Source organism: Melanerpes formicivorus, unplaced genomic scaffold, assembly GCF_026170545.1.
Source record: "Melanerpes formicivorus ecotype bairdi unplaced genomic scaffold, bMelFor1.0.p_v2 SCAF_53, whole genome shotgun sequence".
Taxonomy (NCBI): domain Eukaryota; kingdom Metazoa; phylum Chordata; class Aves; order Piciformes; family Picidae; genus Melanerpes; species Melanerpes formicivorus.
Genome location: NW_027142405.1, coordinates 2,501,860 through 2,529,382, shown reverse-complemented (window position 1 = coordinate 2,529,382; position 27,523 = coordinate 2,501,860). Strand labels below are relative to the sequence as shown.

The following is a 27,523-nucleotide window of genomic DNA, read 5'->3' as shown; positions in this document are numbered from 1 at the left end:
CGTGCTCTGACACCAAGATTTAACAGTGTCTGTTGCTTGTTTGCTATTGTTTTTCTTCATAAATGCACATTATCTTTACAGGAGCAGCACATGCCTGTGGTATCCCAAACCAGCCTGCTAAAGAGTTCATCTAATCCAGGTCAGGGCATTTTGGTTTGCAAGCAGAACATCTTACTATCTTGTTATATAATTACAAGGCTCCATCTACCCTTAAGACCACAGCTGTGACTTTGCTCTCTCAGAGTTAGAGAAAAATCTGACCTCTGTATACTTCAGGAACTTCACACAATTGGAGAGGGGAAAAGGGATTTAAGTTTATTTAATGAAAGTACCAGGAAATGTCCTCCAACAGCCAAATGGTAACTGAGTTTCATCATTTCCTTCACTGTTGCAAGCATTCCTTCTACTTTTAAGTATTTTTTTGCAAGTGCATAATGATTCAAATCTACCAATTCCTTCACACTTATTTTGTACTGCCACCTTTTCAAAATGAAGGTTAAAACAAAGTTTTTAAAACCTCTGTCCTAAATTCCTGATGCCAAAGAATGACACAGAGCAAATCTGTTTCCTCCCATCACATCTCAAAGCTGTAATTTCATTTCTCACCTGTTCACACCCTAACTTTTTCCTATGCCATTAACAATTTGTTTGGCACATTTTGCCATCCAGCTTGTCCTTTTCCAAAGTAACCATGGCAGGAGGCACGACAAATGATGACTGAGTGACACGTAGGCACTATGGTTTTGGGGGGAATTTGGGTTTAGGTTTTTTCAGCTGAGGATTTCACACTTGCTTAGCCCTGCATGTAGCATCAAATCTCAGGCTGAGCTAGAGATTTCCAATATTCTAGATTGCACCTGCAGCCCAGAGAAGAAACACAAATGCCCTCCAGGATCATACAGGAATTCTGGACAAGCAGCAGCAACAACTCAGCAAGACAGCCAATATGTCTATTTTTTTTGTTCCCTAAACACAGAATCCATTTTCCTCTGCCAGAAACTCAAGCTAGCAAAGCCTGCAACAGCAGAACAGTTGTCAGGTTTCCTTCTGAAATCCATAAAGTGTTTGTCAGACTATGACAGATGACCTTTTACTAGCCTCTCCTCACCTACACCGTTCTGTCCTCCCCTTTAAAAGGATTTTAGTCACTTGCAGCATTGTTTCACAGCTGGCTGAATCTGGCCTGCTTTAGGACTTCCATCAAGAGAAGGTTTTGCTTCTCCCTTCTTGGTCTTTCCATGCATGGTACCATATAGTAAAAAACTAGTGTCTGTAAGTCATCAACAAAATGATCCAAGCTACCTGAAGGCACACTAGCTCCAAAAAGGGAGTAAGGTCAGACCACTCTTCTCAGCTTTAACCCAGTTAAAGGTTAGGCTAAACACAGCACGAGCCTGTCATCTTGCATTTTAACATATACTGTGAAACAGGGCCAAAAGAAACAACTACACAGGGCATGGTCCAAGTGCTTCACTGCAACAAGTGTCCAGGTATTAAGTTCAGGTACATAAACTCAGAAGCAGAGGAAGCATTAATCACAAAGGCAGTTATTTGAAATTGACCTCTGAAGGCACCTAAGCCCTGCAAGGGCAGAAAAACTCCACTTAGATCTGTTTGCTCAGGGCCTGAACAAACAAACAGGTAGTCCTTTTTTCTGAGATACAAGGATAATTTAAACCCTGTCCTTCCCTGACATCCAGAGTCCTTATTTCTTTCAATCTAGCCTCTTTTCCCCTTTTGTCACTTCTACCAATGACAAAATCCCTTTTTCCTCTTTGAGTTTCATCACTTGAAACTTCCTACTCTTCTTGGTAATTTCCAAGATCTCCTCCCCAAAGCTTCATGTTCCCCTTAATGCAGGAAGTGGATTTTTTTCCTTTCTTTACACTCTGGATCTTTGCTCAAACTGCATTAAGTGACTGAATTATTATTTTATATATTGAATCAAAAAAATTTAATTCCTCCTGCTCCTGACATCACAGTCTTGCAGTGCTGCATAAAACTAAAATGTACCACAAGAACTTAATGCACATTTTATGCACAACTTGTATAATTCCCGGCTTTAGCCCAACTATGGCATGACTCCAGACTGGGAAACCAAAAGAACACTCACTGTCCTTCAACACTCATTCAAGGTAACATCTATTTAGCTTGAGCGTTTAGCGAGGGCTACGTGTCCCGATACAGCAGCAAGGAACTGCAGCTACAGCCAGCCTCTGTTTCCCCAACACTCTTAATACCTATTACCTTATAAGCATCAAGTAGTATTTGTGGATTAAGTAGCAGAGCTCCTAAGTGTAGGTCCTGTGGAATGAGATGCTATGACAAATCCTGCCAAATTCACAAGGAATGTTACTTCAAGTGGCACACAGGGAACTATTCTTCCCAATTCTTCAATTAATTCACAGATTATAAGCCCAGTTAAAGAACTATTCAAATGCTGTGCTCCTGACATGAAGAGATTTTCAGATTTACAACAGACTTACAGACAAAATGTTATCATTAAAGCTCCATACCCAAGCTGTGTCCATTCTTTGTGTAGAAGCAGGTGTTATTGATGAGGTTGACACAACAACCGATGACATCACCCGTAGTAAACGTTGGGCCATAGGGTTGTCCAGTTCCAGAGGAACAGAATGAATGTCCATCATCTCCATGGTAACCATATGAATGTTTATCCCAACCTAGAGAACAAAAGCATGAGCAATGTATTTGTTCCAGTTACTCTGAAGTAGTGGAAAGACTATACAAAACCAGTATGCTTTGACCAGGTTAATAAAGATAGTTACTATGCTCAGCTTTCTGCTTTCTAAGATTTTATCATCTAACAAATCTGCTTCATTTCAACACAGTGACAACTTCTATTATCAAAATGGCTGAACAGGTGCATTCCATTGTAGATTGTAGTTTTGCCTGTAAATGCAGCTTCCATTTGCGTCCAACCACACCACAACAGGGAATTCTCTTTGCAGTACAAACAGGGAATGCAAATTCTATTAACACAATTCTTCTCTTTCAGTAAGCACACAAAATTCTCAACACTGAAAGTGTAATTGGCTACAATGCTGAAATCTGAAAAGCTGTGTGCAGATCTGACATGTCCCAGTAATGCAGTGAAGACTCTCCTCTTCCCCCTTTCATCTTGTAAAACTGTTGCTGCCATATGCCATAATCAAATTCTTCCTGGCTAAAACCCAAACATGTATCTCTGGGGAAACACATTTCTACTCCTGATTATTCTCAATGACTATTCAACAGCAAGCAGTCTCTGCATAATAGCAGAAATCTTCAGACTACAGTGTCAGTAGCTTTGCTGCCCCTAAAAATCAATTAAACAAAAAAAACAAAAGGGGGGGAAAGAAAAAAAAAATCAATACAGGTAGATGTCACAGGCAGCAGAAAAATCATTATGCATGCAAATATAGTGCTAATTTTGCAGATGAATGAGCTGCAGAACCACTTTAAAAGCTTCTGATTGTTACACCACCTCTCAATGAAATTCCCAGCAATTTTAGTCTGAACTCATCTAAAAATACCTGTCCACACACTCCAATGCTAAACAAAAATCACACAGAAAAGGAGTGAAGTTCCAGGTACCACAAAATCTTCCTACCAGATCCATTAAATGTCTATGTAAAATAATATGAAGCACCATCATTAACACAAATTACTGAATTTCACACACGTTTGCATGCTCTAAGAATTTACACTGACAACTCAAATTCTTTTTCAAGAGTAAAACATTGGGGATTTATTCTGCTTCCATAAAGCTGCTGCCTAACAGGTTAATTTAGAAGTATTTTCCATACTTAGACCCTTAATCTGTATGATCAGTAGCTTCAGCTGGCACCACATTAAGCACCTCTCAGTAAATTAAATACCCCAAATTACTGCAGTTACACTGATTAGTCGTATCTTTGGTAATTATTTGCAATGAATCCTAAATCATATGCAAAATAAATTTAATGCCACCCACTAATAATTTATCACCCTTAGTTGGCCTCACAGTGCAGCTGGGACTTGCTATCATCATGAAGATCTCTACTCCAATATTTGGGTGAGAAAATAGCAAAGCAAAAGGAAGTGAATATAGATATTCTTACCTCAATTCAATGCTATTTTATACTTAGCTAATAGTGACAACTTATTAAAAAAAAGGTTAAAAATCGCTTGGCTTGTTTTGGGGTGTTTTTTTTACACTTAAGTAGCTATTAAAAACCCAACACACACACAAACAAAACTTACTTAAATACTACAGAGATCCTGCAGACAGCTGCTAACAAGACAGTGCTCCTGATCATGCAGGTTAATGGAACAGTCATAACTTAAAATCATGACACATGTCCTTACTATTAAGATTTGGAAAGTTAATGGTATAGAAACTGGCAGTATGAGAGGTCACTCCATGTCTGACAAAGCTTTTATCCCAGCAGCTCATTTTTATTGCTAGAAGTTCAGCTTACAGAGCAAGGAAATCTATAGCTTTATTTTTATTTGGAAACATGATGAAAATGTTAGTATCTATTTGTTTGCTAAAAGGTATTTGCATAATGCTGTAAGTAACACTTAAGATTCAAGGGAAGTAGTACAGGAGCAATGGTACAATAAAAGCTAAACTTCTAACCTGCAAACTTTAATAATTCAGATAAACAGACACGACACAAATCTGATGCTAACTCTCTGCAGCCCACCAGAGCCTTGCATCCAAAGGTCAAGCCTATTTTATGGAACACCATTATCTAATGCAAGTAACTTGGGGAACATATTAAATACTGAAACATACCTGGTAGTCTGTTCATGTTCACACCCTGTGCTGACAGCCCAATTCCCATGTAACTGTGAAAATGAAGAACAAAAAGAAATGTATCTGCCTCTTCCAGAAATACATATACATGTGGGTAAGGCCACGAAACAGTGATGATTAATCATGTACCAATTAAGCTGCAAAGAGACCATTTAACAGTGGTATAACAGCAAGGGAGTTGAAAGGTAATTCCTAGTATCTATGGTTTAATGCAGACAGCCTCTGTCCCTGCAGGAGGTAAGGACAACTTTCTTTTTCAGGCATCCTGGATAATTGATGGAGAATGCTGATAATAGGCATAATGATCAAAGCAGGAACAAAGAAAGCCAAAGGCCATGCCTTTCTCTAGGAGGGCTAAAACTATACAGATATGAATTTCCTCATCTTCAACATACCTAATCATGTTTTGCAGACAATCTGAAATAAGCAATTTCACAAGATACATGCAAAATGACATTACTCCAGCAGCAAAATGCATCCTTGCACAGCACGTAGGAAAAGATCACACCACAACATCAAAGGCCTGGATCACTGAACAAGATGTTCAGAAATACACATACAACATTACTTGCAGTTGGCAAACTGAAGAGGGATAATATTTACACTCTACTAACCAATAATCTTAAGTCTGAATGAGTTATGGCCACGTCCAAAAGTCAGCTTTGCAAAAAGTAAAAGCTCTTAACAAAAAAGTACAACTCTTAGCAATTTAATAGCAACTACTGGAAAGTTGAAATGAAAGACCTTCCCAGTCTCATTTTAAATGTAAAAGCAATTCTTCTGTTTCTTAGAGCAAGTCATTCATGGCCAAGATGACAGGGTCTGGAGAACAAGTCTTATGAGAAGCAGCCGAGGAATGGGGTTTATTCTGGAGAAAAGGAGGCTGAGGGAAGACCGCCTTGCCCTCTATAACTACCTGAGAAAGGAGGTTGGAATGAGGTTGGTGTTGGTCTCTTCTTCCTAGTAACAAGCAATGGGATGAGAGGACAGTGGCCTCAAACTGCACCAGAGGAGGTTTAGATCGCATATTAGAAGAAATTTGTTCCCTGAAAGGGTTCTCAAACAGTGGAATGGGCTTCCCCAGGAAGGTGATTAAATTCCCATCCCTGAAGGGGTTTCAAAGATGCAGAGATGTGGTACTGAGGGACATATTTTAGCATCAGACTTGGTAGAGTTAAGGTAATGGTTGGACTCAGTCATCTTACAAGGTCTTTTCCAAACAAAACATTTACATGAACCCAAAAGAAAAACAGCAGAGTAAAAAGCTAGGCTTTAACCAATTCCCCCCTTGCCCAAAGTAAACCAATTCCTCCACGTTAACTAAAGAAAGAGTCCAAAAATACCTAAACATAACATTTCCTACTTTATCAAAACACTCAAATAATTTTGACACTAGATCAAATTAGTTAACATACATTGATCATGAAATAATCAACTCTATAAAAAAAATAAACTATTTTCAAGTTGACAGGGGTGAATTTATTATTAAGTCAACAAACATGACCTTTGTATTGCTATCTCATAAACTGCAATTTTGAAGCAACTATTCTAGCAGGAAGTGTAGGTTAATCTGGTATTTTAAATCCATTTCACACTGAATGAATCTGAGCAGCAAATCCCAGAAGTCAGACCCTTAACTGTATACTGGACTTTTTACTTATTGTATTGATCACTTCCAACAGTGATCTTACCTGCTTCTGTGCTTGATATAGGCAAAGCTCTCCTCTGATGAATTCTAATGCATGACACCATCTTCCCCTCCCTCCCACATACCAGCATCAAATGGAACCTCAGAACCATATGTAACAGATATTACATTTAGAGATACTGGAGACGTGAAGCAAAGGGCAACAAACAAAAGAATTTGTCTTTGCTACATTGCCTATTACATTACTGAGGCACCATAACAGCAGCAGAGTCCACAGAATAAATACAAATGAAAGCAACAAATGGAAACCCCTTGATTTTACTTGAAATAAAGGCAGAATTGTTATTAGCATAGTCTGGAGTCTGATGTGTGAAGGATTCTCATGTAAAGACAGCAAACTTGTTACTATGAAGTCCCTTGCTCAGATGTATTAAGAAAAGGAAAATTGTTTTTTAAAATAATCATAAATAAACCCAGTCAATGCAAAAGGCCTTTCAACATCAGTCATATTGAAAACCCTTCTGTTGCAATCAAAGTTTCATTTCAGTATTCTTATAGAAATAAGATTAAGGTTACACAAAGCCATGAAATGCTAAACAGAAAAAATGTTCCTGTTAGTAACATTCTGGTACCATCTTTTTTATTTTCTTGTCTCCCTCAGATATCATATCTCCTGAACCTGCTCTAACTCAGTAGCAACTGTAAACAGAGACCCACTGCATGTACTACAGCTGGGAACAAGGATTCTTTACCCACTGGCAATGACGCCATCTCAGTAAGAAGAAAACTACTTAACAGGATACATTTTTTTCCCCTAGGATTCACGTAAAACTACCTGGAATGTTAACACCATTTCAGAAACAGGGCTTGGCATCAACAGAAGCACAAGTAAAGTGAGATTAAAACATGTCAAATAATTAACCCATTGACTATAGGCATCTTCCGAAAGGAACGTCCACAATTCATGGTTTGGACGTGAGTGAAATCAAAGTCCCATCAATTAAGCTAATATATTATTTGTTGCAGTTAATGCATAGCTAATGTCATCTTATATATACACTACAGAAAGGGTAAAACAGTACCAGCACAGATAGGCTTTAGACACTCTACATTTCAACACCAGGAGCTGCCTTTAGGCCAAACCACTGCATGCAACATCTCTCTTTTCCTGGCCGCTGTAAGCTCCATAGACTTAAAAGGATTTTTTTGGTTGTTGTTGGGGTGGTTTTTTGTGTTGTTTTTTTGGGGTGTGTGTGGTTGGTTGCTTTGCTTGTTTGTGGCTTTTTTTTTGTTTGGGGTGGGGTTTATTGTTTGTTTTTGGGAGGGTGGTGTTTGGTTGGGTTTGTTAAAGAAATTTAGCCAATATTTAGGTCCAGAGTCACTGGCTGCAAAAAGATTTCCTTCAGTAGGAAAAGCTGCTGGAACTGTCCTCCTGTTTGCTTCTGTAACATTCACATATGAGATGCCTGAGAATCCACAGAAAAAACAGTGGCAGAGCTATGCATTTACATTTTCCTCCCTTAGTCCACAATAAAAATGCAGGGCAGGCCAACCAGTAGACATGCCAGCACACAAGTACAACACGGGTCCACACAGCTCTCAGTTCATGATGCACTTCCTGCTGTCCTATTGCACAAGTGGGTTTGGTCTAGGAGACAGCCACAGACAGGAAGAACAGGTCCACTTAGACCACGTCAGACAGTAACAGCAGCCCTGGAGAAAGGGTGTCAACGTCCAGGAAGGAGCACCCTCACTGTGACATGTAGCACCTTCCAAAAATGGACATGACAGCGTGGTGTGAGACACCAGAGAGGGTGAATAATGGGGTGGCTCTGACAGTACCTCCCTCATCTTTTCCCTCTGTAAATATCCCCCTGGGTGCTGTACTGTGACGATCACTTAATGAGGCAAAGTGAGGGAAGTGGCTGGACCCTTTTTATTAAGAGGTCCCTGTCTCTGAGCATTTCAGTCCCACTGATTGCTACTTATAACTTCATTAAAGTGCTTAATAACATGTAAACCCACTGACGGAATACATGAAATCAACCCATGAGAGACAGAAATAAGAGACTATGGCTGAAAGCTCACTTAAAACACAGAAACTGGTATTAAACTCAAGAAAGCAACTGCATCTGACATACTTTTAATGTTTTTCATTTCAAATTGTATTTGTTCTTGTTCCAGTTCATTAAACATATAGATTACCATTTTAGTGTCTCAGCGCATCTTTAACGTGCATTTCAAACTGCCAGTCATGTGGAAATCTTTAAGAACACTACTAGTTAGAGTTTAAAATTTGATGAAGATTCTGATTTTTCAAGAAAGCAAAAGAAAAGTTAGTGTCAAAAATACCCAGCAGTATGACACCTATTTTTTCCACTAACAGACTGGAAAGTCTAGGTTTCTCAGCACTGAAATGTGTAAAAAGCAGCAAGCTCACAATAACCATTTTCTTCTCAAGTATCTTTCCGTCAAAGAGCTCAATTCACATTTTTGCTGGAGCCAAAAGTTTTCACTTGGATGTCTGAACAGACTGAAAAATAAGATAAATAAATGTATTTTTTTAAAAGCACAAAAATCCCTCCACTACTAGAACCAAATATAAGGACAAAATAGGAGTATGCGGTGGGTTTGAGCCTCAAACGGTCACAGAGTAAGAGACAGTACAGAACTGGAGACTGTTAAAAGATATACAATTCTGACTTTTATTTGAAATTGTTCCACTGGATTTGTTTAGTGACTGTACTGAAGTTGTAAGGAAGATCTTTCAATAAGGAAGTTGCTAATAATGAGGTAATAATAACTATGGTTAATTACCTCCTATCCCACCCACTGCATAAAACAAAATAAGGAATCTCAAAACCCATACCAACTCACAGGTACCTCAGAAAGCTTACTAGTGGCTTAAGATAAATTTAAGCACTAAATAACCACTTCTCTAGTTAGAAAAGTTAAATAAAAAAGCAAACATTCTATACAGTGTATTTGTAAAGACAAGTAAAACATTTTTTTCTCCATGGTTTTAAGCAATAGCCTCTCTACAGCAGAGATTTCATTAGCAACCTGCTATCAAGTCAAATTCCTTCTGACTTTCACTGCGTCTGTGTCCTGTTAAAGAAGTATAAACCAGGGAACTGCTACCTCATGCCTCAAAAGTCAAGCTGTTTTGTTGATGACAGGAGTAAATCATCAACCCAGTGTCTCATCATGCACAAGAAAGCAACTTCACCCTTACAGTGTTACGATCTAAGTTACCATAATATCTGTAAGGAGTGTCAATCCAAGCACAAGTCCTACCAAATATTAACACCCGTAAATATGGCAGCTGAAAACATCCTAATGCTTCAAATACACCGAACACTAAAAAACAAAAACAAAAAACCCACAAACAACCAAACCCCTTCAGGTATTGTTTGTTTTACTACCAAGTTTGTATCTTAGAAAAGGGTACAAGTAGAAACAAACAATGTGTAAGAATTTTAGCATAAATGGTCTTCTACAGGGCCTTCACAACCGACTCACAAGGACAGAAAGTCTAAATAATGTTGTCCTATATTTTCTACACTGCTTTCACTGACAGTATGAGATCAGAAGTAACAGCACACTAAAAAAGGTATCTACATTTAATTAATATAGTTACTCTGCATTAAAATTTTGTATGGCTATGCTAATCCAAGATTCTTATTGTCGGCGCAATCACAGTAAGAAATGAGCTGTTAAATTTTTCTCTGCTATAAATGTTTCAAAATATGCCATAGACAGCTTGAATCTTGCATTTCAAACTGAAAACAAGTTTTAATTTTATGGACTGTTTCCAAGGAAACTATTTTGAACCTGATAAACCTGAGTTTCAGATCAACCCAGTTCTACATAGAGGCGAAGAAAAACAAACAACAGAAGAGTGAGTTAGGCAGCTATCTTGCACAGTGCTCGAAACTGTCATTCCTCTAACGTTTTGCTTGTGATTCCTATAATGTTCCCATTAAGTATTCTCATTTACTGACATCTTGTACTTTCTAAGGTTGCACAATTTTGTCTTGTGACACTTCTCTCTAAGTAACTGAAGTCTTTTGGGAGGCCACAGCGTCAGAAAGCATTAGTAATAATATATGTAAGAGTAACACAAGGTAAGTCCAGATGCAGTAAGATTATTATCTATACACTACATTTATAAGCATGAACCTCATAAAAAAGCAATTGACTTAAAGGTTTTCAAAAAGCAGGGATGAGGAAATTAAATCTATTATCTTGACTTCCTTTTTAAACTAAAAAAGATCATCATTTCTAGAAAACATCAACAAAGAAACAGAACTTTCTTGTTACACTTCCACTTATTTCTGACCTCAAATAATTCTCTTAGTTGCTGTACACTGCTGTCAAATGTCTGGTCCTGTAAACTCAAGTAAAAATGAAATTACTGCTACTGTTAAGAAAAGATACACTTGCTCATTCATGATCCAATCTCTTCTTGCAGCTGCTGCAATTCAAATGACAACATTAATGCAGAAAGCTACTTCAAACATGAGTGGATTCTGCTTTGCACACAGGTACTCTGTTAGCAATGCAGCAAGACATACATGTAAATCAAGACTAAAGTTTGCATGTTGTTGTAACAACTGCTGAGGACAGCAGTTTGTAAAGTTTTTACATTAGGTAAGTAGTGTACAAAAATACAAACCAGCAACTGCCAATGTTCTATGTTTTATTTATTGTTTTATGCCTTTGCTGTGAACAAGAAAATGGGGATACTGGATGTTAAAGGAAAAGCCAATTTCCTACAACAGAAACAATTTACAATTAAAAAAAAGCATGGTTTCTATTTAAAGAGTTACACATCTATGCTCTAGGCAGGCAACAAAGCATCTGCATTTCACAAACATCACTCAGATGCACTAAAGTTGCTCGGGCTAAACCACAGGCATGGGTGTCAAAAAAACCCCAAACTTAATTATCATGGTATTCTTGGCTTGGATTTGTTTTGTTTGACTTTATTATTTCTTCACCCACTTCATCACATACACAACACATACTGCAAGATACTGCCAAAACAGTTAACTCATTATGGCCAGTGTTAAAAGTCAAACACAGTCCAATAGGTGTCTAAAGCCTTGGTTAACACTGCTTTAACAAAAACATACTCATTACTTGCATGAGCTGTTGCAGAAACATTTTATTCTAGTGCAGAACATTAAGCTCTAACACACAAGCAATGTAAAGCACACCCATGATGATCTGAATCAACACCACCAGACTAAACCACTATGCCCACTGAAGTGCAAAAGCCATGCTCTCTTCTAAAAGTCTAAATAAAGCCTTTCTAAACTTAAGTTTTCTAGAAGAAGAGATGAAAACTATCACTTCCAGCTCTTGTTTTCATTCTTCTTAAAACAAAAAAGCATATCACCTTGGGGATTTTGCATTTTAGGCATGAACCTTCCTCAGCTGTTTCAAAAGCACCAAAGACTGTCTAGAAGTAAACAGTATTACCAAACTAACCAAATCCAAGCTACAATTAATGGGCATAGGCTGGTGCCATGACCAGAAGCAGCATTCCCAGCTCTGGTGCTCAGATGCTCATTTCTGCCCCAAGCTCCCCTCTCTCTTCCTGCCATAGCTACCCCTGAAGTGATACAGACAACCATGCTGGGGAACAATCCTGGCTGAAAACTAATTCACACTTGAGGTCACCTTCTGAAGAATGAACTACCCAGTCTGTTTTACTGTGAAGCTGACACCAGCAGCCACAAACTGGGACAAAGGAAGCAAACTCACTTGAGTGTTCAGACACTGCTTCTCCACATGGCTAAATCACTACAGAATCTTTAAACTATGGTTTCAAGTAAGAAAGACAAACATTGGAAAAACATGGCCTTGACTGGAAGTGAAAAGATGCATTACATGAACCAGCAAGCCTAAGAATGAAATTCATGTAGGAGAGGATGATCACTCAGTAATCATACACACGTAAGCTGTTTACAAAAAAATCATGGAAGGTGGTTTGCTTCTGAAAGCCAGGTAGCCAGCAGGTACCCTTGAGATAGCCCCTTGGAAAGTGTAACCAGAGTATGCTTATGTCAAGTATGAAATGCCAAGGAGTGCAGCCCACGGTTACAGCAAAGTTCACAGACTCGAGAGATTGCTATAGGATGTCCGCAGCACCAGGACATAACAATTCAACTTGTAGTTCACGTGACAGTGCCATGGCAAGTATCTTTAGTTGTGGAAAAGACGGAAATGACAACTGGTATCTGAAATAAAACAAACTGTGTAAGGTAGGTGCATTTCTCCTTCACACAAAGCGGGAGGATTGGCACAACTTAATTTGGTAAAAAGCAGTATACAGAAACCAAAAATCAGACTGGAACTCATTTGGATATAGTTACCTAGCTTAGAGAAGAGTCACCATGGTGGTGATTTTTGGAAAGTGAGAGGCCAGTACCATGTTGTAACAGATTTAGAGACTGAGGCTTACATCTCCACACCACAAGAATCCACAGCACACCCTTGTTCACTCCCATCTGGCGATGTAGCTTGCTTTAATTCAGCTCCTATTCAAGAAGTTTAGATGGAACTAAAGGGTTGTAGGCAGAAGACAGTATTATGCCTTGAGTAGTTAAAGAAATTACAGAACAAAATCTGTGTATATTACTTCTGGTTCGCTCATAGATTAACTACAAAGGAGGGCTGCATTAAGAGCGCACAACAGGTAAATTTAAAGCTAAATCTGTTTAGCTTCCCCAACTCTAACAGAATTATTGACAGTGCTTGCTGCAATATCTTGCATTAATGGACACATATATGCATTTAATTTATTTTTAATGAACTGGAGAATTCAATAGAGATGCAGATACAATTTACTGCAGTTGCTCTCCTTCCTACCATATCTTCTAATCGTCTACCCTGGTACTTGTTCCCCATACTTACACCCATCACTCATCTACTGTTATCACCCCCAACCACTCACATCACAATGTTCTATGTGAAGCCAAGTAAAACAATGCAAAAGAGTATAAAAGAACATTGTAAATAAATAGAGGTCCTCAGACTGCAAAATGAGACATGAAATTAAATCCTGAAGAAATAAAGAACAACAAAAAATATTTACAGAACAGCCCAACAGGCAGAAAAATGTTTTTAAATCCTTGCTAAAAGTGTTAACTATTTTACTGCTTACTTCCTAGTAAACTTTTCATGCTTTCTTCAACATGCCTATAATGCCTACAAGTTGATCATCATGAACATCTGCAAAACAAACCTACTGTGAACCTTCGAATTTCTATTCAAGGTTGCTAGCCCTGAAATATACATTAGGCTGGAGGTTAGGAGGAAGCTCTACACAGAGTGACTGCCTATTGGAATGGGCTGCCTGAGGAGGTGGTGGAGTAGCCATCATTGGAGATGTTCAGGAGACTTGATAGGGTGTTTGGTTGCATGGTTTAGTTGATTGGGTGGTGTTGGATGATAGGTTGGACACAATGATCTTGAAGGTCTCTTCCAACCTGGTTTATTCTATTCTATATAATCTAATGATACAGGTCATTAGTGTGACAAACCAATGCTGTGCTTGCTCACAGCCAGCTGCAACAAGTCATACTGGAAGCCACGCCATGTCCATGTATACTAACAAGACTGCCCAGCAACTTTGAGATACACAAGATTTACACTAGATTGAACTCTGAGAGCAGTGCTATCAAATGCTACAGCAGCACCAAAAACTACTTAAAACCTAATCTAGGGGATTTTGTTTAAAGGTTTTTGATGACTTTAGGCCAAGTCAGGCTAAGCAAAGCACACAAGCTTTTGGACGTGCCCATGGAACAAAGTACGTGAACTAAATATGCTAAAATTGTTGTTGAAAAAAATGTAAGAAAGAAGGGGGGGAAAGGCTGTTACCAGCAGAACATCATTACATTGCCCATTGAAGTTTATGAAAGTTGAAAGCTGTACTTCAGCTTCCAGACAGACATCTGAGTTGCTTCCAGCAGTCTAGGTTTTATTTTAAACAGCACTGTGAAATAAAGCTGAGCTCCACAGCTAGCTTCCACAGCTAGGCTCAGGTCCTGAGATGCTTTTGCAGCAGTAAGGCATTTTAGCTAACTGACCCAATTAGTTACAGGCTGGCACTCTACAAATATGGTCTTCCTGAACTCCTTTCCCATTACCAGATACCAAGTCAAGAAGGAAAAATGGTGAAAATGTAATTGGAGCAAGCCAGGTGAAAACAAACAGGCAGTGAAAAAGAACTGATAAGCCCTGTCAGGCAGAAGCTAGTCTCTGTAGACTTACTTATACATCTCTGCATTAAATTCCCCAGTTTACTTATTACAGAACAAATTGTTAACACTGAACCATAAGAGGTACACAATGCATCTGTACAAGACAAGGTCTATATACACACATCACATTTCGACTCCTGCTCTTTATCAACTAAACTAGACTTGGCTTTGGCTCTCTGCATGGTATTCCCCAGCATCTGCACTGTCTTATACAACAAAAAAAGTGAACATCTCAGATGTTTATGCAGCTAGTGTGTCATAAAGTGACACTAAAAAAAGGTCACATTGTCATTATCTGAAAATAACTACCCCTCTGGTTTTTCTAAGCTATCTCAGCAGGCAACTTCACAAGTCTTGGCTATATACACCTCACAAATAAGCACTTAAAACAACAAAACATTGAAACATTTTACTCAAAGGTGCTTCTTACTTTTGAAGGATTTCCCTGAGTTGTCTACTGAATTAGAACTCATTAAAAAGCAACACAAACAGGTCTAAGGTAAAGTGTTAGAGGAGCATAGTAAAATGACACCTCCTCACACGGGCACTTTTCGAAATCCACCACTTTGGAAAAGCTAACTCCCAAAGCAAGCAGGCAGAAATACATTTCAGGAAGAAATATGTGTATCACTAGCAAATCACAATAAGAACTTCTTAACAGACAGGAGCAGGGCAATCTAAAAAAAAATCAAGTTTAAGATATTTAAAACAAAACCAAACCAAAACCACCAACCACCAAAATAATTTCTAATGTTTACCATAAAGCATTACTTGAAACATTCATTTCTATCATGACAATTTTAAAATAATTCAGAGTGTGCCAGAAGAAACCAGAGACACAAGTTTGTCATAGCAAAGAAATCTTGCAGAGAAATTTTGGGAACAGAAATGATACACTTGTTAATGTCCCTAACATGGTGGCAGCAGCACTGGCAGACTATTCTTTCTAAATGGCTCTGTAAGACACTATAAGCAAACAAAAAACATTTGAATGCTGCTTCTGATTTACAGAAGGCTTACAGAACACTAGGAGACTGAAAGAAACAGCAGCAAGGCAGGCAAAGAGAAGACAGAAGTACTAAATTTCATCCAAAGAGCTACAAACATAGTTCTTTTCTCTCAAAATTTATTTTCACAACAGGACATAAGGATCCACAACAGGCATGAATAGTACCTCTGACAAAGACATTCAATCCTAACTAGAACCTTGAAATAGAACCACTTTATATACCAGAACATACTGGAAAGTGTTGCTTATGTAGTCACAAGCAACATAACTCATGTCAACAGAATAGAACAGAACAGAACAGGCTGGAAGAGACCTTCAAGATCATCCTGTCCAACCTATCATCCAACACCACCTAATCAACTAAACCATGCAACCCCTCTACCAAAAGCAGTGAAAGATGAAAAAGAATTAAAGTGGTCTAGCAAAGATTAGTATGTCAAGGCTTTCCCAGACCAGGTTCTACCTGCATGTCATCACCCGTGCTTCACCAGATTCAGATGGATTCTGGGAAGCAGCAGCTGCACTCACTCATCAACTCTCCTTTCCATAGGGTGAAAAAGTCCCAGATACCTATTCAGAACATTCCCCTTTATTCTTACCAGCAAGCAGACTCAAGAATAACTTTCCATTTTAAACTTCACACAACATCCATGAAAAGTCTCAACTGAGGAGGTAAGATGATCCAGTGCACACCCTAAGAACTTCCTGAAAATTATACAAAAGTTTGAAAAGCTGTATATAGTCTATAACCAACACCTTTAAAAGGTAAAAGCAGGGCTGGACTACAGTCAAACTCTAACTTCTCAGTCAAGTGAAAATGAGGAGATGCTGTTATGAGATTTATTGTGTATCCAGATCTGTGCAAAATGAAGACCACAACTCTTAAAACAACCATATATCAGAGTGCAGCTCCCCATAAATGGGGAATTAAGCTACATAAAAAGCAGTACAATAGAAAAACAAGTTTTGGTGCCCAAGATGTCTATTGGCTGAAAGAAAGATGATGTGACACAGTATTTCAAACAATATTTGATTAATAATGCACTCAATGCTTACCCATCTCTTCCCTTGCTGACAATTTTCACTTCGAAATAGTATATGCCACAGGCTGCAGGTATGGGGTGTGTAGCTCGAACAGAAGCAGCATCTTTTGGAGTTTTTCCATGACCTAACAATTACATTCAAAACACAACAACAAAAAAAATATTTTAGATAACTCTAGAGGATGACTCAAAAGGTATACATATCAACTACTCCAAACAGAATGCTTATGTAATGAGCAGCAACATACAACATTCTAATCAGCCTTATTTTTCTGCTATATTAAGTTTTTGTTGTAGGCTATGAGAGGTTCTGGTTATACTACCCCAAAAGGCCCTACAATTGTTTGAAGGGAAACTGGGGGTGGGGGGGAGGGAGGGAAGTTCCACTGCATTAAGTAACAATTTACAAAAGCCTATCCAAGTTTGAAAGAACTTTGATTTCTCTAATGCACAGAGCTTGCTTATTTTTATAGACTGAAATATGATATAACAGAGTTTAATGCTTAGTGCTTCTGAAACAAGTTATTTAAGGTATTTTAATGTCCTTCAGAACAAACATCAGTCACTATACAGAACACATAACTCATATTTCAATATTCTGAATATTATTTCAGGACAGCAATGAGCCTCACAGCCTGCAACTGAGCTAATGCAGCTCCTACTCCTTTTTCTTAGAAGGTTTGCCATGTACCAGCTCTGTCACAAAAAGCCAGTTCTTGCCTGCCCTAGGGATTTTCAGCCTAAGTCCAGAGGGCCACCTGCACTCCACTAAAACTAACTCTTCTGAATGTGGCACCCTCTTCACAGCCCCTTGTTCCAAAGGCAGCTTGGATGCAGGCTTTCGGCCAGCTGACTTGTTTCAGCAGCTAGCTGCTCAAGCAAGCTCAAGCCTCTCCCAGGGACACCAAAATCCTGCCATTAGTGTGTGAAAGTCACACACAGGGTCACAGGACATAGTTTAGGGGGGAAAAAAAGAGAAAGAGCAAGGTAGACAGTGTATTGGATGCTGGTAAGAGCTGTTTCAATAAAACAGCAACCAGGAGCAGAACTGCTATGGCCATAAGAATAATTCACACAGATCTCATGCCTGTTCTGCCTGTGGATCTGAGGCATGATGAAAAGGCTGGTTTGAGTATGCTGTATGAATCACTTAGGCTGCAACACTCCAGCTGTCATCTCCAGTCCAGGCAAGGCCTACTGCACCTGCATAGCAATTTATCTGTGTATGCCAAAAAGAATACAACACACTCCTTCCAGTGGCATTAACACTAGAATTATTGCTCACAGATGAATCACATCTCATGTGCAGCATGCTGGGTTATAGAACAAGGAAGAAACTACAGAAAAATGACAGCATAACCAGTCAGAAAGCCCAAGCACAGCTGACCTCCAACCACAGGGCCCTCTAGTGTAAATGGTGAATAGTAAACACCTGCCTGCAGAGCTTGCACCAACCACCTCTCACCAAATGGTATGCACTCAGCCAAGAAGGACTCTCCATTTCACCATTTGCATCCAAACTTTCCTAGCACAGCATGAATTCTTGACACACTGAGATTAGGTTTAATCTGCAAAGTTATTTTAACATACCTACTTCACCTCAGTGTGTTACTACCTTAAGGCAACTAGTCAACTTACATTTTTGGGCTGCAAACGCATTGCTCACTTCAGTATGTCATTATTCAGTAATTCATATATGGATCCTTTGATCACCTTACAGGTTTTACAGTATTAAGCTTATTTTCTACCATCTGCATGTTGTTAGAAGAAAAAACCCACACTAGTCTACTCCATACACAAGACACTGTATTATGCTTTATTGTTCACCACTTTTAAATTATTTTCTCAGGCTGTGTCAAACAAGGCAATATCCAAGTACATGACCCAAGAGCTTCCATAGGTTTCCTTGGTTTTCAAGTGCTGGTAGCTCACTGTTTAGCTACTATAAATTAGATTATTATTCTAAGTATGCAGAACTTCTTCAGCTAAAAGTCACCCAAAAACTTTATGGGCAGAACATTAAACTCCTGAGAAATCCCTTAAATTCAGACAGCTCTGATTAAATGATACATTAGTCGGGGGTGGAGTGGGAGGGAAAGATACTTTCTTTTTAAACAACCTTAGGTTCTTACTTGAAAATAGACTGCAAAGAAGTTCCCTTGGTTACTCCATGCACTTGACAATCTGTGTAGTTTCAGCCTGAGTCAGTCTCCTTATTTGGGCAAGTGTTCTACACAGAAAGCTGAAGTAGTAACAACTAGCCAAATATTATTGAAAATGTACATACATTACCCGGCAGACTTTGTTTTGTGAAATCGCAATCTAAGTGTTTGGAAACAATACCAATTTAAGGGATTCTTAGCACCTCTTTCTGACACTGCTCCCATTCTCCCACCCTCTTTGCAGTCCAGGCAGCTATCTGCAAGGCCATACAATGAACCAGATTGATTCACTGATCAGGCTTTAAGAAACCCACCAGATTTTTTTAAGCATCAGATCAGTTCCCTGATCCAGTTCACAACACAGCCACATGCAGCTGTCACACCACACATAAGAGGTCAAAACAGGGGCAGAAGTAATAGGATACCTTACCAGTGTTGCCAAACACTTCATGTGGTGAAGCAACATGCTTGGGGAAGTCAGTACCCAAAAGAACTTTCATCCCATCAAAACAGGAGACATCCTAAATTTAGAACTCCTGTCCCTTTAATACAATCTCCTATGAATCCCATTTTTGCTTGAGTGTGCTGCCTTTATTTGTAGTTACATAAAGCTATGATTTCTAACAGCAAATTCAACATCATCAAGCAATTAACTACTGTCAAATACTCCAAAGACCTCTACAGTGTCTCACCTTACTAGTCGAGACTTTCAGTACTACCAAGCTACCCTGCATTACCTGACGAGTCAAGATAAACTAGGGGCAACTTTAAAGCAAGAGGTTCTTTACAGAGCAGGTGGCTGGACTGCAAAATTTCTTACCAAAATGTGTTATAAATGCTAGTGTTTAAGTGGACCCGGGGTGATCTTCTACCACAGAAATTAACTGAGAAAACGCCTTCAGCTCAGATGTCCTTCAGTTCAAAATGGCGGGAAAGCGAGAGAGAAAAGCACAGACACACCACATATGCCCAACTGTGTCCCAGCACTGTTCCCTTTTCTTAAAGGCACAGCCTCAAATGGTCACACCAACAATTCTAGATTTTTCCATGGACACTCATGGCCACTGTCACTGAGCTGAGTGGCCCATTAGCTTGTAATACACTGCTGCCATGTTCTTCAGTAACCTGAACCTCCACTTCCTTGCTTGTGAACAAAAGGAACTTTGACACACAACTCTGAACTTCTGAATCAGAGGTTTCAAGTGCCTGAAGCAGATCATATGAAGTCTGCCCTATGCTCACAAAACCCTACCTTTTAGTTACAGACCATAGTTTAGTTATTTAAGAGGATGAAGTATATAGTATTTAACAATAAAACCTAGTAATTTTCTATGTTAAAAAGAATTCTGCAAACAGATGCATTGGGGCAGAGAAGGGAGGACAAACATACAATGCATGAACTGCCCACTGTAAACCAGCTCATAGGTGAGTTCAATCATCAGAATTGTTTTCAACTGGGCTTTCATTTTACAACCACAAATGGACCATGCTTAAGGAGTAAAGCTTTACTGTATTTTAGAAGCAGTCACTCAAAATGATAGTTCTTAGTAAAAGTAGGAAGCTCAGTGCTTCAGCAAAATTGTTTTAAAATTAATCTAAATTCTATCAATTCAGATAAAGCCATATTTCCCTGGAGGTGTTTAAGACCAGGCTGGATGAGGCTCTGGCCAGCCTGATCTAGTGTGAGGTGTCCCTGCCCATGGCAGGGGGGTTGGAAGTAGATGATCCTTGCGGTCCCTTCCAACCCTGAATGATACTTCAGCTTTCAGATTTAGGTTCAAAGATTGCTATTTTTAAGTGTGCAACCCCTATGCACTAAATAGTCCAAAAGAAATCTACAGGAGTGTCTACCAAGACAAAAGTAAGAATGTTTACACAGTTTGAATCCTTCAATGAAGTTTACATAAGCTCAACTGCAGTTATTTCCAACAGGTGGTTCAATGACTTGCTCACACTGCCAAAAATAAAATAATCAAGGCCTAATTTTATGTTGAATTCATTAGAGAAGCTTCAGTGAGACAAGGAAAAAAAAAAATAATAAAACAAGTCTGCCAACGATGTTTTTTTCCACAGTTTAAAGCAGCAAGACACCTCAGGGCTATAGAGGTGTCCTAACAGGTATACTGTACTGTACTGAATGTGCTTCAGCTGTTTTCTGCCACAAACACTGACATCATCCCTGTATCACTGCATGACAACACAGAACTATTACTACAGAATCACCCTCTGTTTGTTACAAGAATTGAGATGCACAGTTTGCATTAAAAAATAATACAGATATATTTTTCCATCTTTAACACATTTGGCACTAGAGACAGTTCAAGTACATCGTAGATAAATGTCAGGCTAGGATTTCCTGGCCTACCATACATCAGAAGTTGTTCAGGCAATGGCAGCTTAACTCCACATCTTGTAACTTTCCCCAGCTTTTTTTGGACAATCATCACAAGACTAACTCAAGTTACTCTAGGACTTTCCATGATTTTAGCACTGATGATTTAGTCTGTTTACCTAGTTCTGTATATAGTTTCTTTCATGGTTACATCTGTGTTGAGTCTGTATTTTCATCTTCTTATATTACATAGCATAGATGATTATCTGCTGGAAACTGAACTTGTCTGTCTAGTGGAACATTCATATTACATTTATTAAATTCCTGCTTTTCAACAAGATCCATATGTTAATTCTGTGTATTCCAGAAATAGGTATGAATATTTTTAAAGACTTCTTACCTTAGTATCTGCAAATTTGGTGTGGCAACTGCTTTACACACACTTATCTGAACCCTGACGCTTTCTTTACCTACAGCTCAGAGCTGTTAATATGACAATTAAGTGACACCACCATTTCTTTTTCTGCTACTGTTTGTCATGTATCACTTACATACATATACCATGAGCAACAGTCACTAGGACAGCTTTAGCTTTCCATCGGCTGGCACAGCTAAGTGGCAGCAGAAACGTGCATCTGCCCATCCAAAAAATACAAATACCCTTGGGTATTTATAATACATTACAGTACCATTGATGCGAGTGTATGTGCATTTCACACCCAGATTCTGGCAAAGCTTCCTAATCAAGGGTCAGAATTTGTGAAAGTGTAACAGAACAGCCCACTGGGGAAAGAAATTGGTCTGCTCTAGTAACAACCCAGCACTCAATGCGTCTTCCCCCGAACAACTCCCATGTGTTTTCCTCTTCTATGTAAAACTATGATTCTGAGAGAGAACACAAGGGAGTACTGACCCTTGGGTTTTGTTGACCTCAAAAAAAACATTGAAGAGCTGTTATTATGATGCTAGACTATTCCTTTCTTTAAAACTTCACTGTTTGCTCAATGTTCTGCTTTTGTGGCAGTTTTGATTTTAAGCACTTTCTAGGATGCTTGCAAAGAGTTTCAGGTCCAGAAATGCAGTACATGAAGCATCACAGCTGCAGTGGGTAGAAAAAGACATCTTCCGTGGCTCAAGTTTCCATACAAGTTACCCACTGGTATGCAAGGAGATGAAAGCAATCTTTGAAATCACATAAAGAGGACTACCACTCCTCTAGCAAATCAATGAAATAAAAGTCTCACTGCTCACAGTACATCAGCATATTAAAATGATGAACCTAGTTAGATGAAAACATTACTTTGAAAGCCTTTGTTCTGATTATTTACCACCACCACCTTTTTTTTTTTTTCTTCAGAGGAAGATATCCCCAACACATCCAGAATGGAAGGAAGGCACTCATGTTACCACTGTCTGCCTCCTCTCAGTCCAGACATGGAGACTACTCCAGAAAAAACAGTTCTATAGCTAGAATCTCAAAGGCAACAGAGAAAGCTTAAGTGTGCAAGGCATCCATACTACAGTAACAGAAAACAGTAAGAATTGCTTTTGATAACTCTTTCTTTGGACAGATCTGTCTTCTCTGTCCCTTCCCTGAGTATTTTGGTCAAGAGTATAACAGATCTTTGGCCATGCTCAATGTGTGATTCATATTTCCTTTCAACAAAAACATCCAACAGACTTCCATGACTACTTAGACAACTTCAGAAGCACTGAAAGCATCAGCATTTCACAAGATATTTTCAATGCTTACTTTTGAGACCACTGTTTGTAACTGATCTGTAGAAAAAACATTTCAGAATGCTAAGCACACTCTTTGTTACTATCCACCCTCATTCTCCTAATTAAACCTCCTTTTACCATGTTCTCAGTACTGAAGGATCCAGCAGGGGCGGGGGGAAAAAGGCAGATGTGATTTTGGCTTTTTTTCCCCTCCAGCGCTCAGGTAGGTGTCCTGATACTATTCATTGCTTAGGCCAGTTAGCAACTTCAGGTGCCTAGACGTTAAGTTACACATAGGGCTACCCTAAGAGCCACCTCCAGTAAATTACCAGGAAGATGAGCTACTTAAGAGGCCATTCACTCCCATTTGCAGTTAAGGGAGAAAAGTGTGTAATTGTTACACTGGCACCTCTCTTTTTCACAGTCCTCTGGGGTGTTCTAGGAACTCTTCAACTTTCATCACTTAGTATTACTTAAGAGCTAAAGTAAAGGCATTTTATTATTATAACCCACTAACTGTGCTTTATGAAGTCCCAGAGTATCCACAGTATTTTCTATATTAACTATACTTCGGAAACACGCTAAGCCTCTTGGAATCTGTTTGAGGTAACGAATCTCTTGTTAACACTAAGGCAATGGAGAGAAGTGACAAAACCCAGGGATAACACAAAGAAAGCTTGAAAAATATATTTCTCCAATTACACTGACAGACCAGAGAGGCTCTTTCTCTAAATTCCATTCAAAAGAAAAAGAGTTGGCCAAAGCAAAACAAACAAGCAGGAGAACTTGATGACCATAAAGCTACGATCACCTTAAAAAACCCACCACAACAACAAAAAAAACCCTACTAAAAAATGAACACCCAAACCAAACCAACCAACCAAAAACCACCAAGCCACTACCACTAAGCACCACCATATACAAAACGTTTCTAAAAATACAAGGTCATAAAACATTGAACAAAAGCCAGGAAATTCAGAGTTGAGTATTAAATAACATGTCCTTAAATCACTCACTGCCTCCCAGAAACCTACTCCGTAGTAATCAACCTTCTTTATCATCTTTATAGAGTGTATTAAACTTAATATATTTAACAGAGTGTTTTGTATGTAATAGTAAAGCCTCCCTATTTAAAAAAATGTCTCTCAGAGTACATTTAATCCTTTCATGGCAGCCAAATCCTGACATGTGTTTGTGTTGCCGTTTTCCTCCTCCGATTAAACAGTAACATGTTTATCAAGATTTCACTTGAATTTCTCCACTGGAAATTCTGAGAAAGCCTAATTGCAAGTTGGTTTCCCACCCCAGTGACATTCGACTACGGACTGACAAACGGTCCAGCTTTTCACAGCCAACTCCGAAGTGGATTTGAATCCACACCACTTCTACTTCAGGACTTGGGCCTAGAACACCAGATGTGCCTCGTATTTTTTCAGGTCAGAGTGTACTTATGTTTCCAGGTTTCACGACATTTCGCAACCACCAACACAAGTTTTTCCTCTATTGCCTCTGATTTATACCACCATACACTCTCATTTTTACCTTTTCTTTGAAAAATCAGTCATTTTAACTACAGAACCTCTAAGCAGAAAGTTACAAAGTCACCTTTGTTAATGTAAGTCCTGTTGTCATTCCTTCCCCTCAAATCACTCTGCAGCCTGTGCAATAGTTAGACAAGACTATTACCAGTGACTTTAATTCCATTTTTCATAGTTTAAAAATAAACCGTGTATTTCTCTGTGCTCTTCCCTCTCGTCATTTCCGTGTTTAACAGCTTAACGCTCGCTGCTCTTAACTCCATTTAACCCTTACTCTTCGAGAGAAAAAACCAGCCACTTCTTTTCTCGCTCATTACCATAAACAGGACACGTCATGCCGATTCTCCTTTATTCTCCTGCCTCAGACCCAAACCTGAATCCACGGAGGAAGTCTGAGTTTACATAAAGCCCACTCCAGAGGCACAAGGAGGCGGGGGTGGCCCCTTGCCCACCCCCCCATCGCGACAGAAGCAGGGGGAAGGGAAAAGAGAGACCACTGTCTCCACGCTGCGGGCAACTAAGGGGATCAGAAAGCAAAGGAGGAGAAGAAAGAGGGAGAAGAACATGTGTTATTTCCTGTTATTGTTGCTCCTGTGCCCACTGCCCGACGGAGGGGTCGCGCCCGCCGTTCCCGGCCCGCAGACCCCGGCCCAGGGAGGGACCCCGCACTCTCCCTGGGCAGGGGGAGTCGCGGTGGCCCGGGCTCCCCCTCACCTTTGTAGTGTACCCGCAGGTTGTTCTGGGAGAGGCCGATGTAACTGAATTTGTCCTTCGGGCTCCAGGAGCGGGGCAGCGGCGTCTCCTGCTCGTCTACGGCCGGGTAGAGCCTCTTCAAACGCCGTTTTAGCTCCTTCTCCTGCTCGTTCAGGGCCGGGTCGCCGTGCGGGAACGGTGCCGTGGCGCTGGTGCCGCCGCTGCTGCTGGCCCCGGCCGACAGGCCCAGCGCGGAGCCAGTACCGCCGCCCCCCGTCGCCGCGGGCCCGCTGCCGGCGGCGGGTGGCGGCGGCGCAGCGGTGGTCGGCGGCGGTGGCGGGTGGAGCAGGAGCGCGGCGGCCGGTGCGGGACCAGGGTTGGCGACGGCGGCGGCAGCAGAGGGAATCCCCGGCGCCGGCGGGGGAGCGGCGGCCGCCAAGGGGAGCTGCGGCGGCGGTGGCTGTTGTTGCTGTTGCCCGGACATCCCAGCTCCGGCCTCCTCCTCCTCTGCCGCTACCTCCCGCAGTCTCGACTGTCACTGGACGGGGACCGGGGAGGAGCGATGGACAGGCCCGGGCGCTGCGGAGAGAGGCGGCCGCCGGCAGCTTTGGCCGGCGGGTCACCCCAACCAAAGCGGCTCGGAAGGGGGCGGGGTGGGGGGGGGCGATGACGACGACGACGGCGGCGACTACCCGCGAAGGTGCCCGATGGGAGCGAGGGCCGTCGCAGGATGCGGCGGAGCAGAGACGGGGCCGCAGGGACGAGTGAAGCTGGCAGAGGAGCAGCAGCGCCGGGCGGAAACGGGGCGGGCGGAGAGCGCGCGCCAGGCGCCGCGGCAGGGCTAGCTCTCCCCCCTCCCTCCCGTCTATCGCGCGCGCGCGCAGTGTCCAGCCCCGACGCGCGGCGCCACCGCCGCCGTGCGTCCCCGAGTCAGCTGAGCGCGAGACCCTGCCCCGCCCACCAGGGCCACGGCGCGAGGGCAGGGAGAAAGGGGCGGGGCTTCTATCCGTCGGCGGGCGCGGGGCGCGAGGCGCGAGGCAGGCGTTGGAGAGCTGGGGAACGGGCTGGGGGGGGGAGAAGGCCGTGTGGATAGTTGTGCCGTCCGTCGTGAAGGGTGGTGTAAATAGGTGGCGATGGGCTGGTTTGTCGCCTGGGGTGCTTGGTAGGCCGCCTTTCGTCAGGCCCAGCTCGTGTCCGCTGCCCGCCCTCGCGCGTTGGCGCCGCCGGCAGCGCTAGGGCACGGGGACAAAGGGAAGTGCCATCGAGAGAAACTTTTTGATTGGAAGGGTTGTCAAACGCTCAAATAGGCTCCCCAGAGAAGTGGTTGGATCACCACCCCTGGAGGTGTTAAAAAACTCTATAGTTGTGCTGAGGGAGATTGTTTAGCACCAGACTAGGTAGAGCTGATAATCTTAAAGGTCTTGTCCAGCCAAAATGATTCTGTGAGAGCCGGGCAGAGTGCCCCATAGAGGAAACCTCAGGAATACCTCAGCTGACGAGAGCAGGAGGAGGGAACTTTGTTCGGGGTCTTTATTTTTTCCTTCGGTTTGTGATTTGAGAAGTACATTTTCCTATGCTTGATGTACTTGATTAATCAACAGTTGCAGACAAGTAAGCACAGCTTTGAAAATACCAGAAGAGGAAGGGAATTTATCTGGCAGGTCTAGAACATGAAACATTGGGCACTTCACAAACCATTTTCAGCTGTCAGCATGTTGGGGAACAAGTACAGAAACAGGAAATAGAGCAAGTTAATTATGCTTCATCTCTATGAAATGGCTGGTGAGGTAATGCTGGTGTGACACAGGCAGGTAAGCAGCTAAACATTTCTTACCCATAGTCATCAAAATATCCTGTCACATGAGACTGCTCCATGATGGCTGGTGGCATCAAAGGCATTCTGGAATGCAATTATCTACAAGTACCCGATCAAATGTGCTGCAAACTATACAAGAGCAGAAATGCCTAGGATGGATGTCAAAAGACAAACTGAAATATGCCCAAGGGCAAATTATTCTGGCCCTGGTAGCTATCTTCTACTTGATCTACATGTGCTTTCTATTATCTAGAGGTTGCTGTAAATCATGAAGCTTAGTACTTTAAAGAATATGGTATTTGGGAAACAAACTTTGGGGGATATATTTGTTATGTTCCTAAGTGTAGATGTGTGGTAACTCTTTTTATTTATTTATTTCAATAAATTTTATGCCGTAGCAATGTCCTGGGCTCACTTAGTGCTTGTGCAAAAATGTGTCACCCATTATGACATAGCCACCATCGAGGTCCTGAGTGTTGT

At 40.9% G+C, this 27,523-nt stretch overlaps 1 protein-coding gene across 3 annotated transcripts in view; it reads right to left on the bottom strand.

Moving 5' to 3' along the window:
- Window positions 1-25,798, bottom strand: part of RANBP9 (RAN binding protein 9) — a 40,429-nt gene extending 14,631 nt beyond the window's left edge. For all 3 annotated transcript variants that reach the window (XM_068160827.1, XM_068160828.1, XM_068160830.1), the window contains exons 1-4: window positions 25,249-25,798; window positions 16,794-16,905; window positions 4,784-4,836; window positions 2,517-2,684 (exon numbers count right to left, since the gene is read on the bottom strand). In XM_068160827.1, the coding sequence (XP_068016928.1) occupies window positions 2,517-2,684; window positions 4,784-4,836; window positions 16,794-16,905; window positions 25,249-25,711 (796 nt within the window). In that variant the 5' untranslated portion in view covers window positions 25,712-25,798. The remainder of the gene's footprint in view (window positions 1-2,516; window positions 2,685-4,783; window positions 4,837-16,793; window positions 16,906-25,248) is intronic.
- Window positions 25,799-27,523: the final 1,725 nt, after the last annotated feature.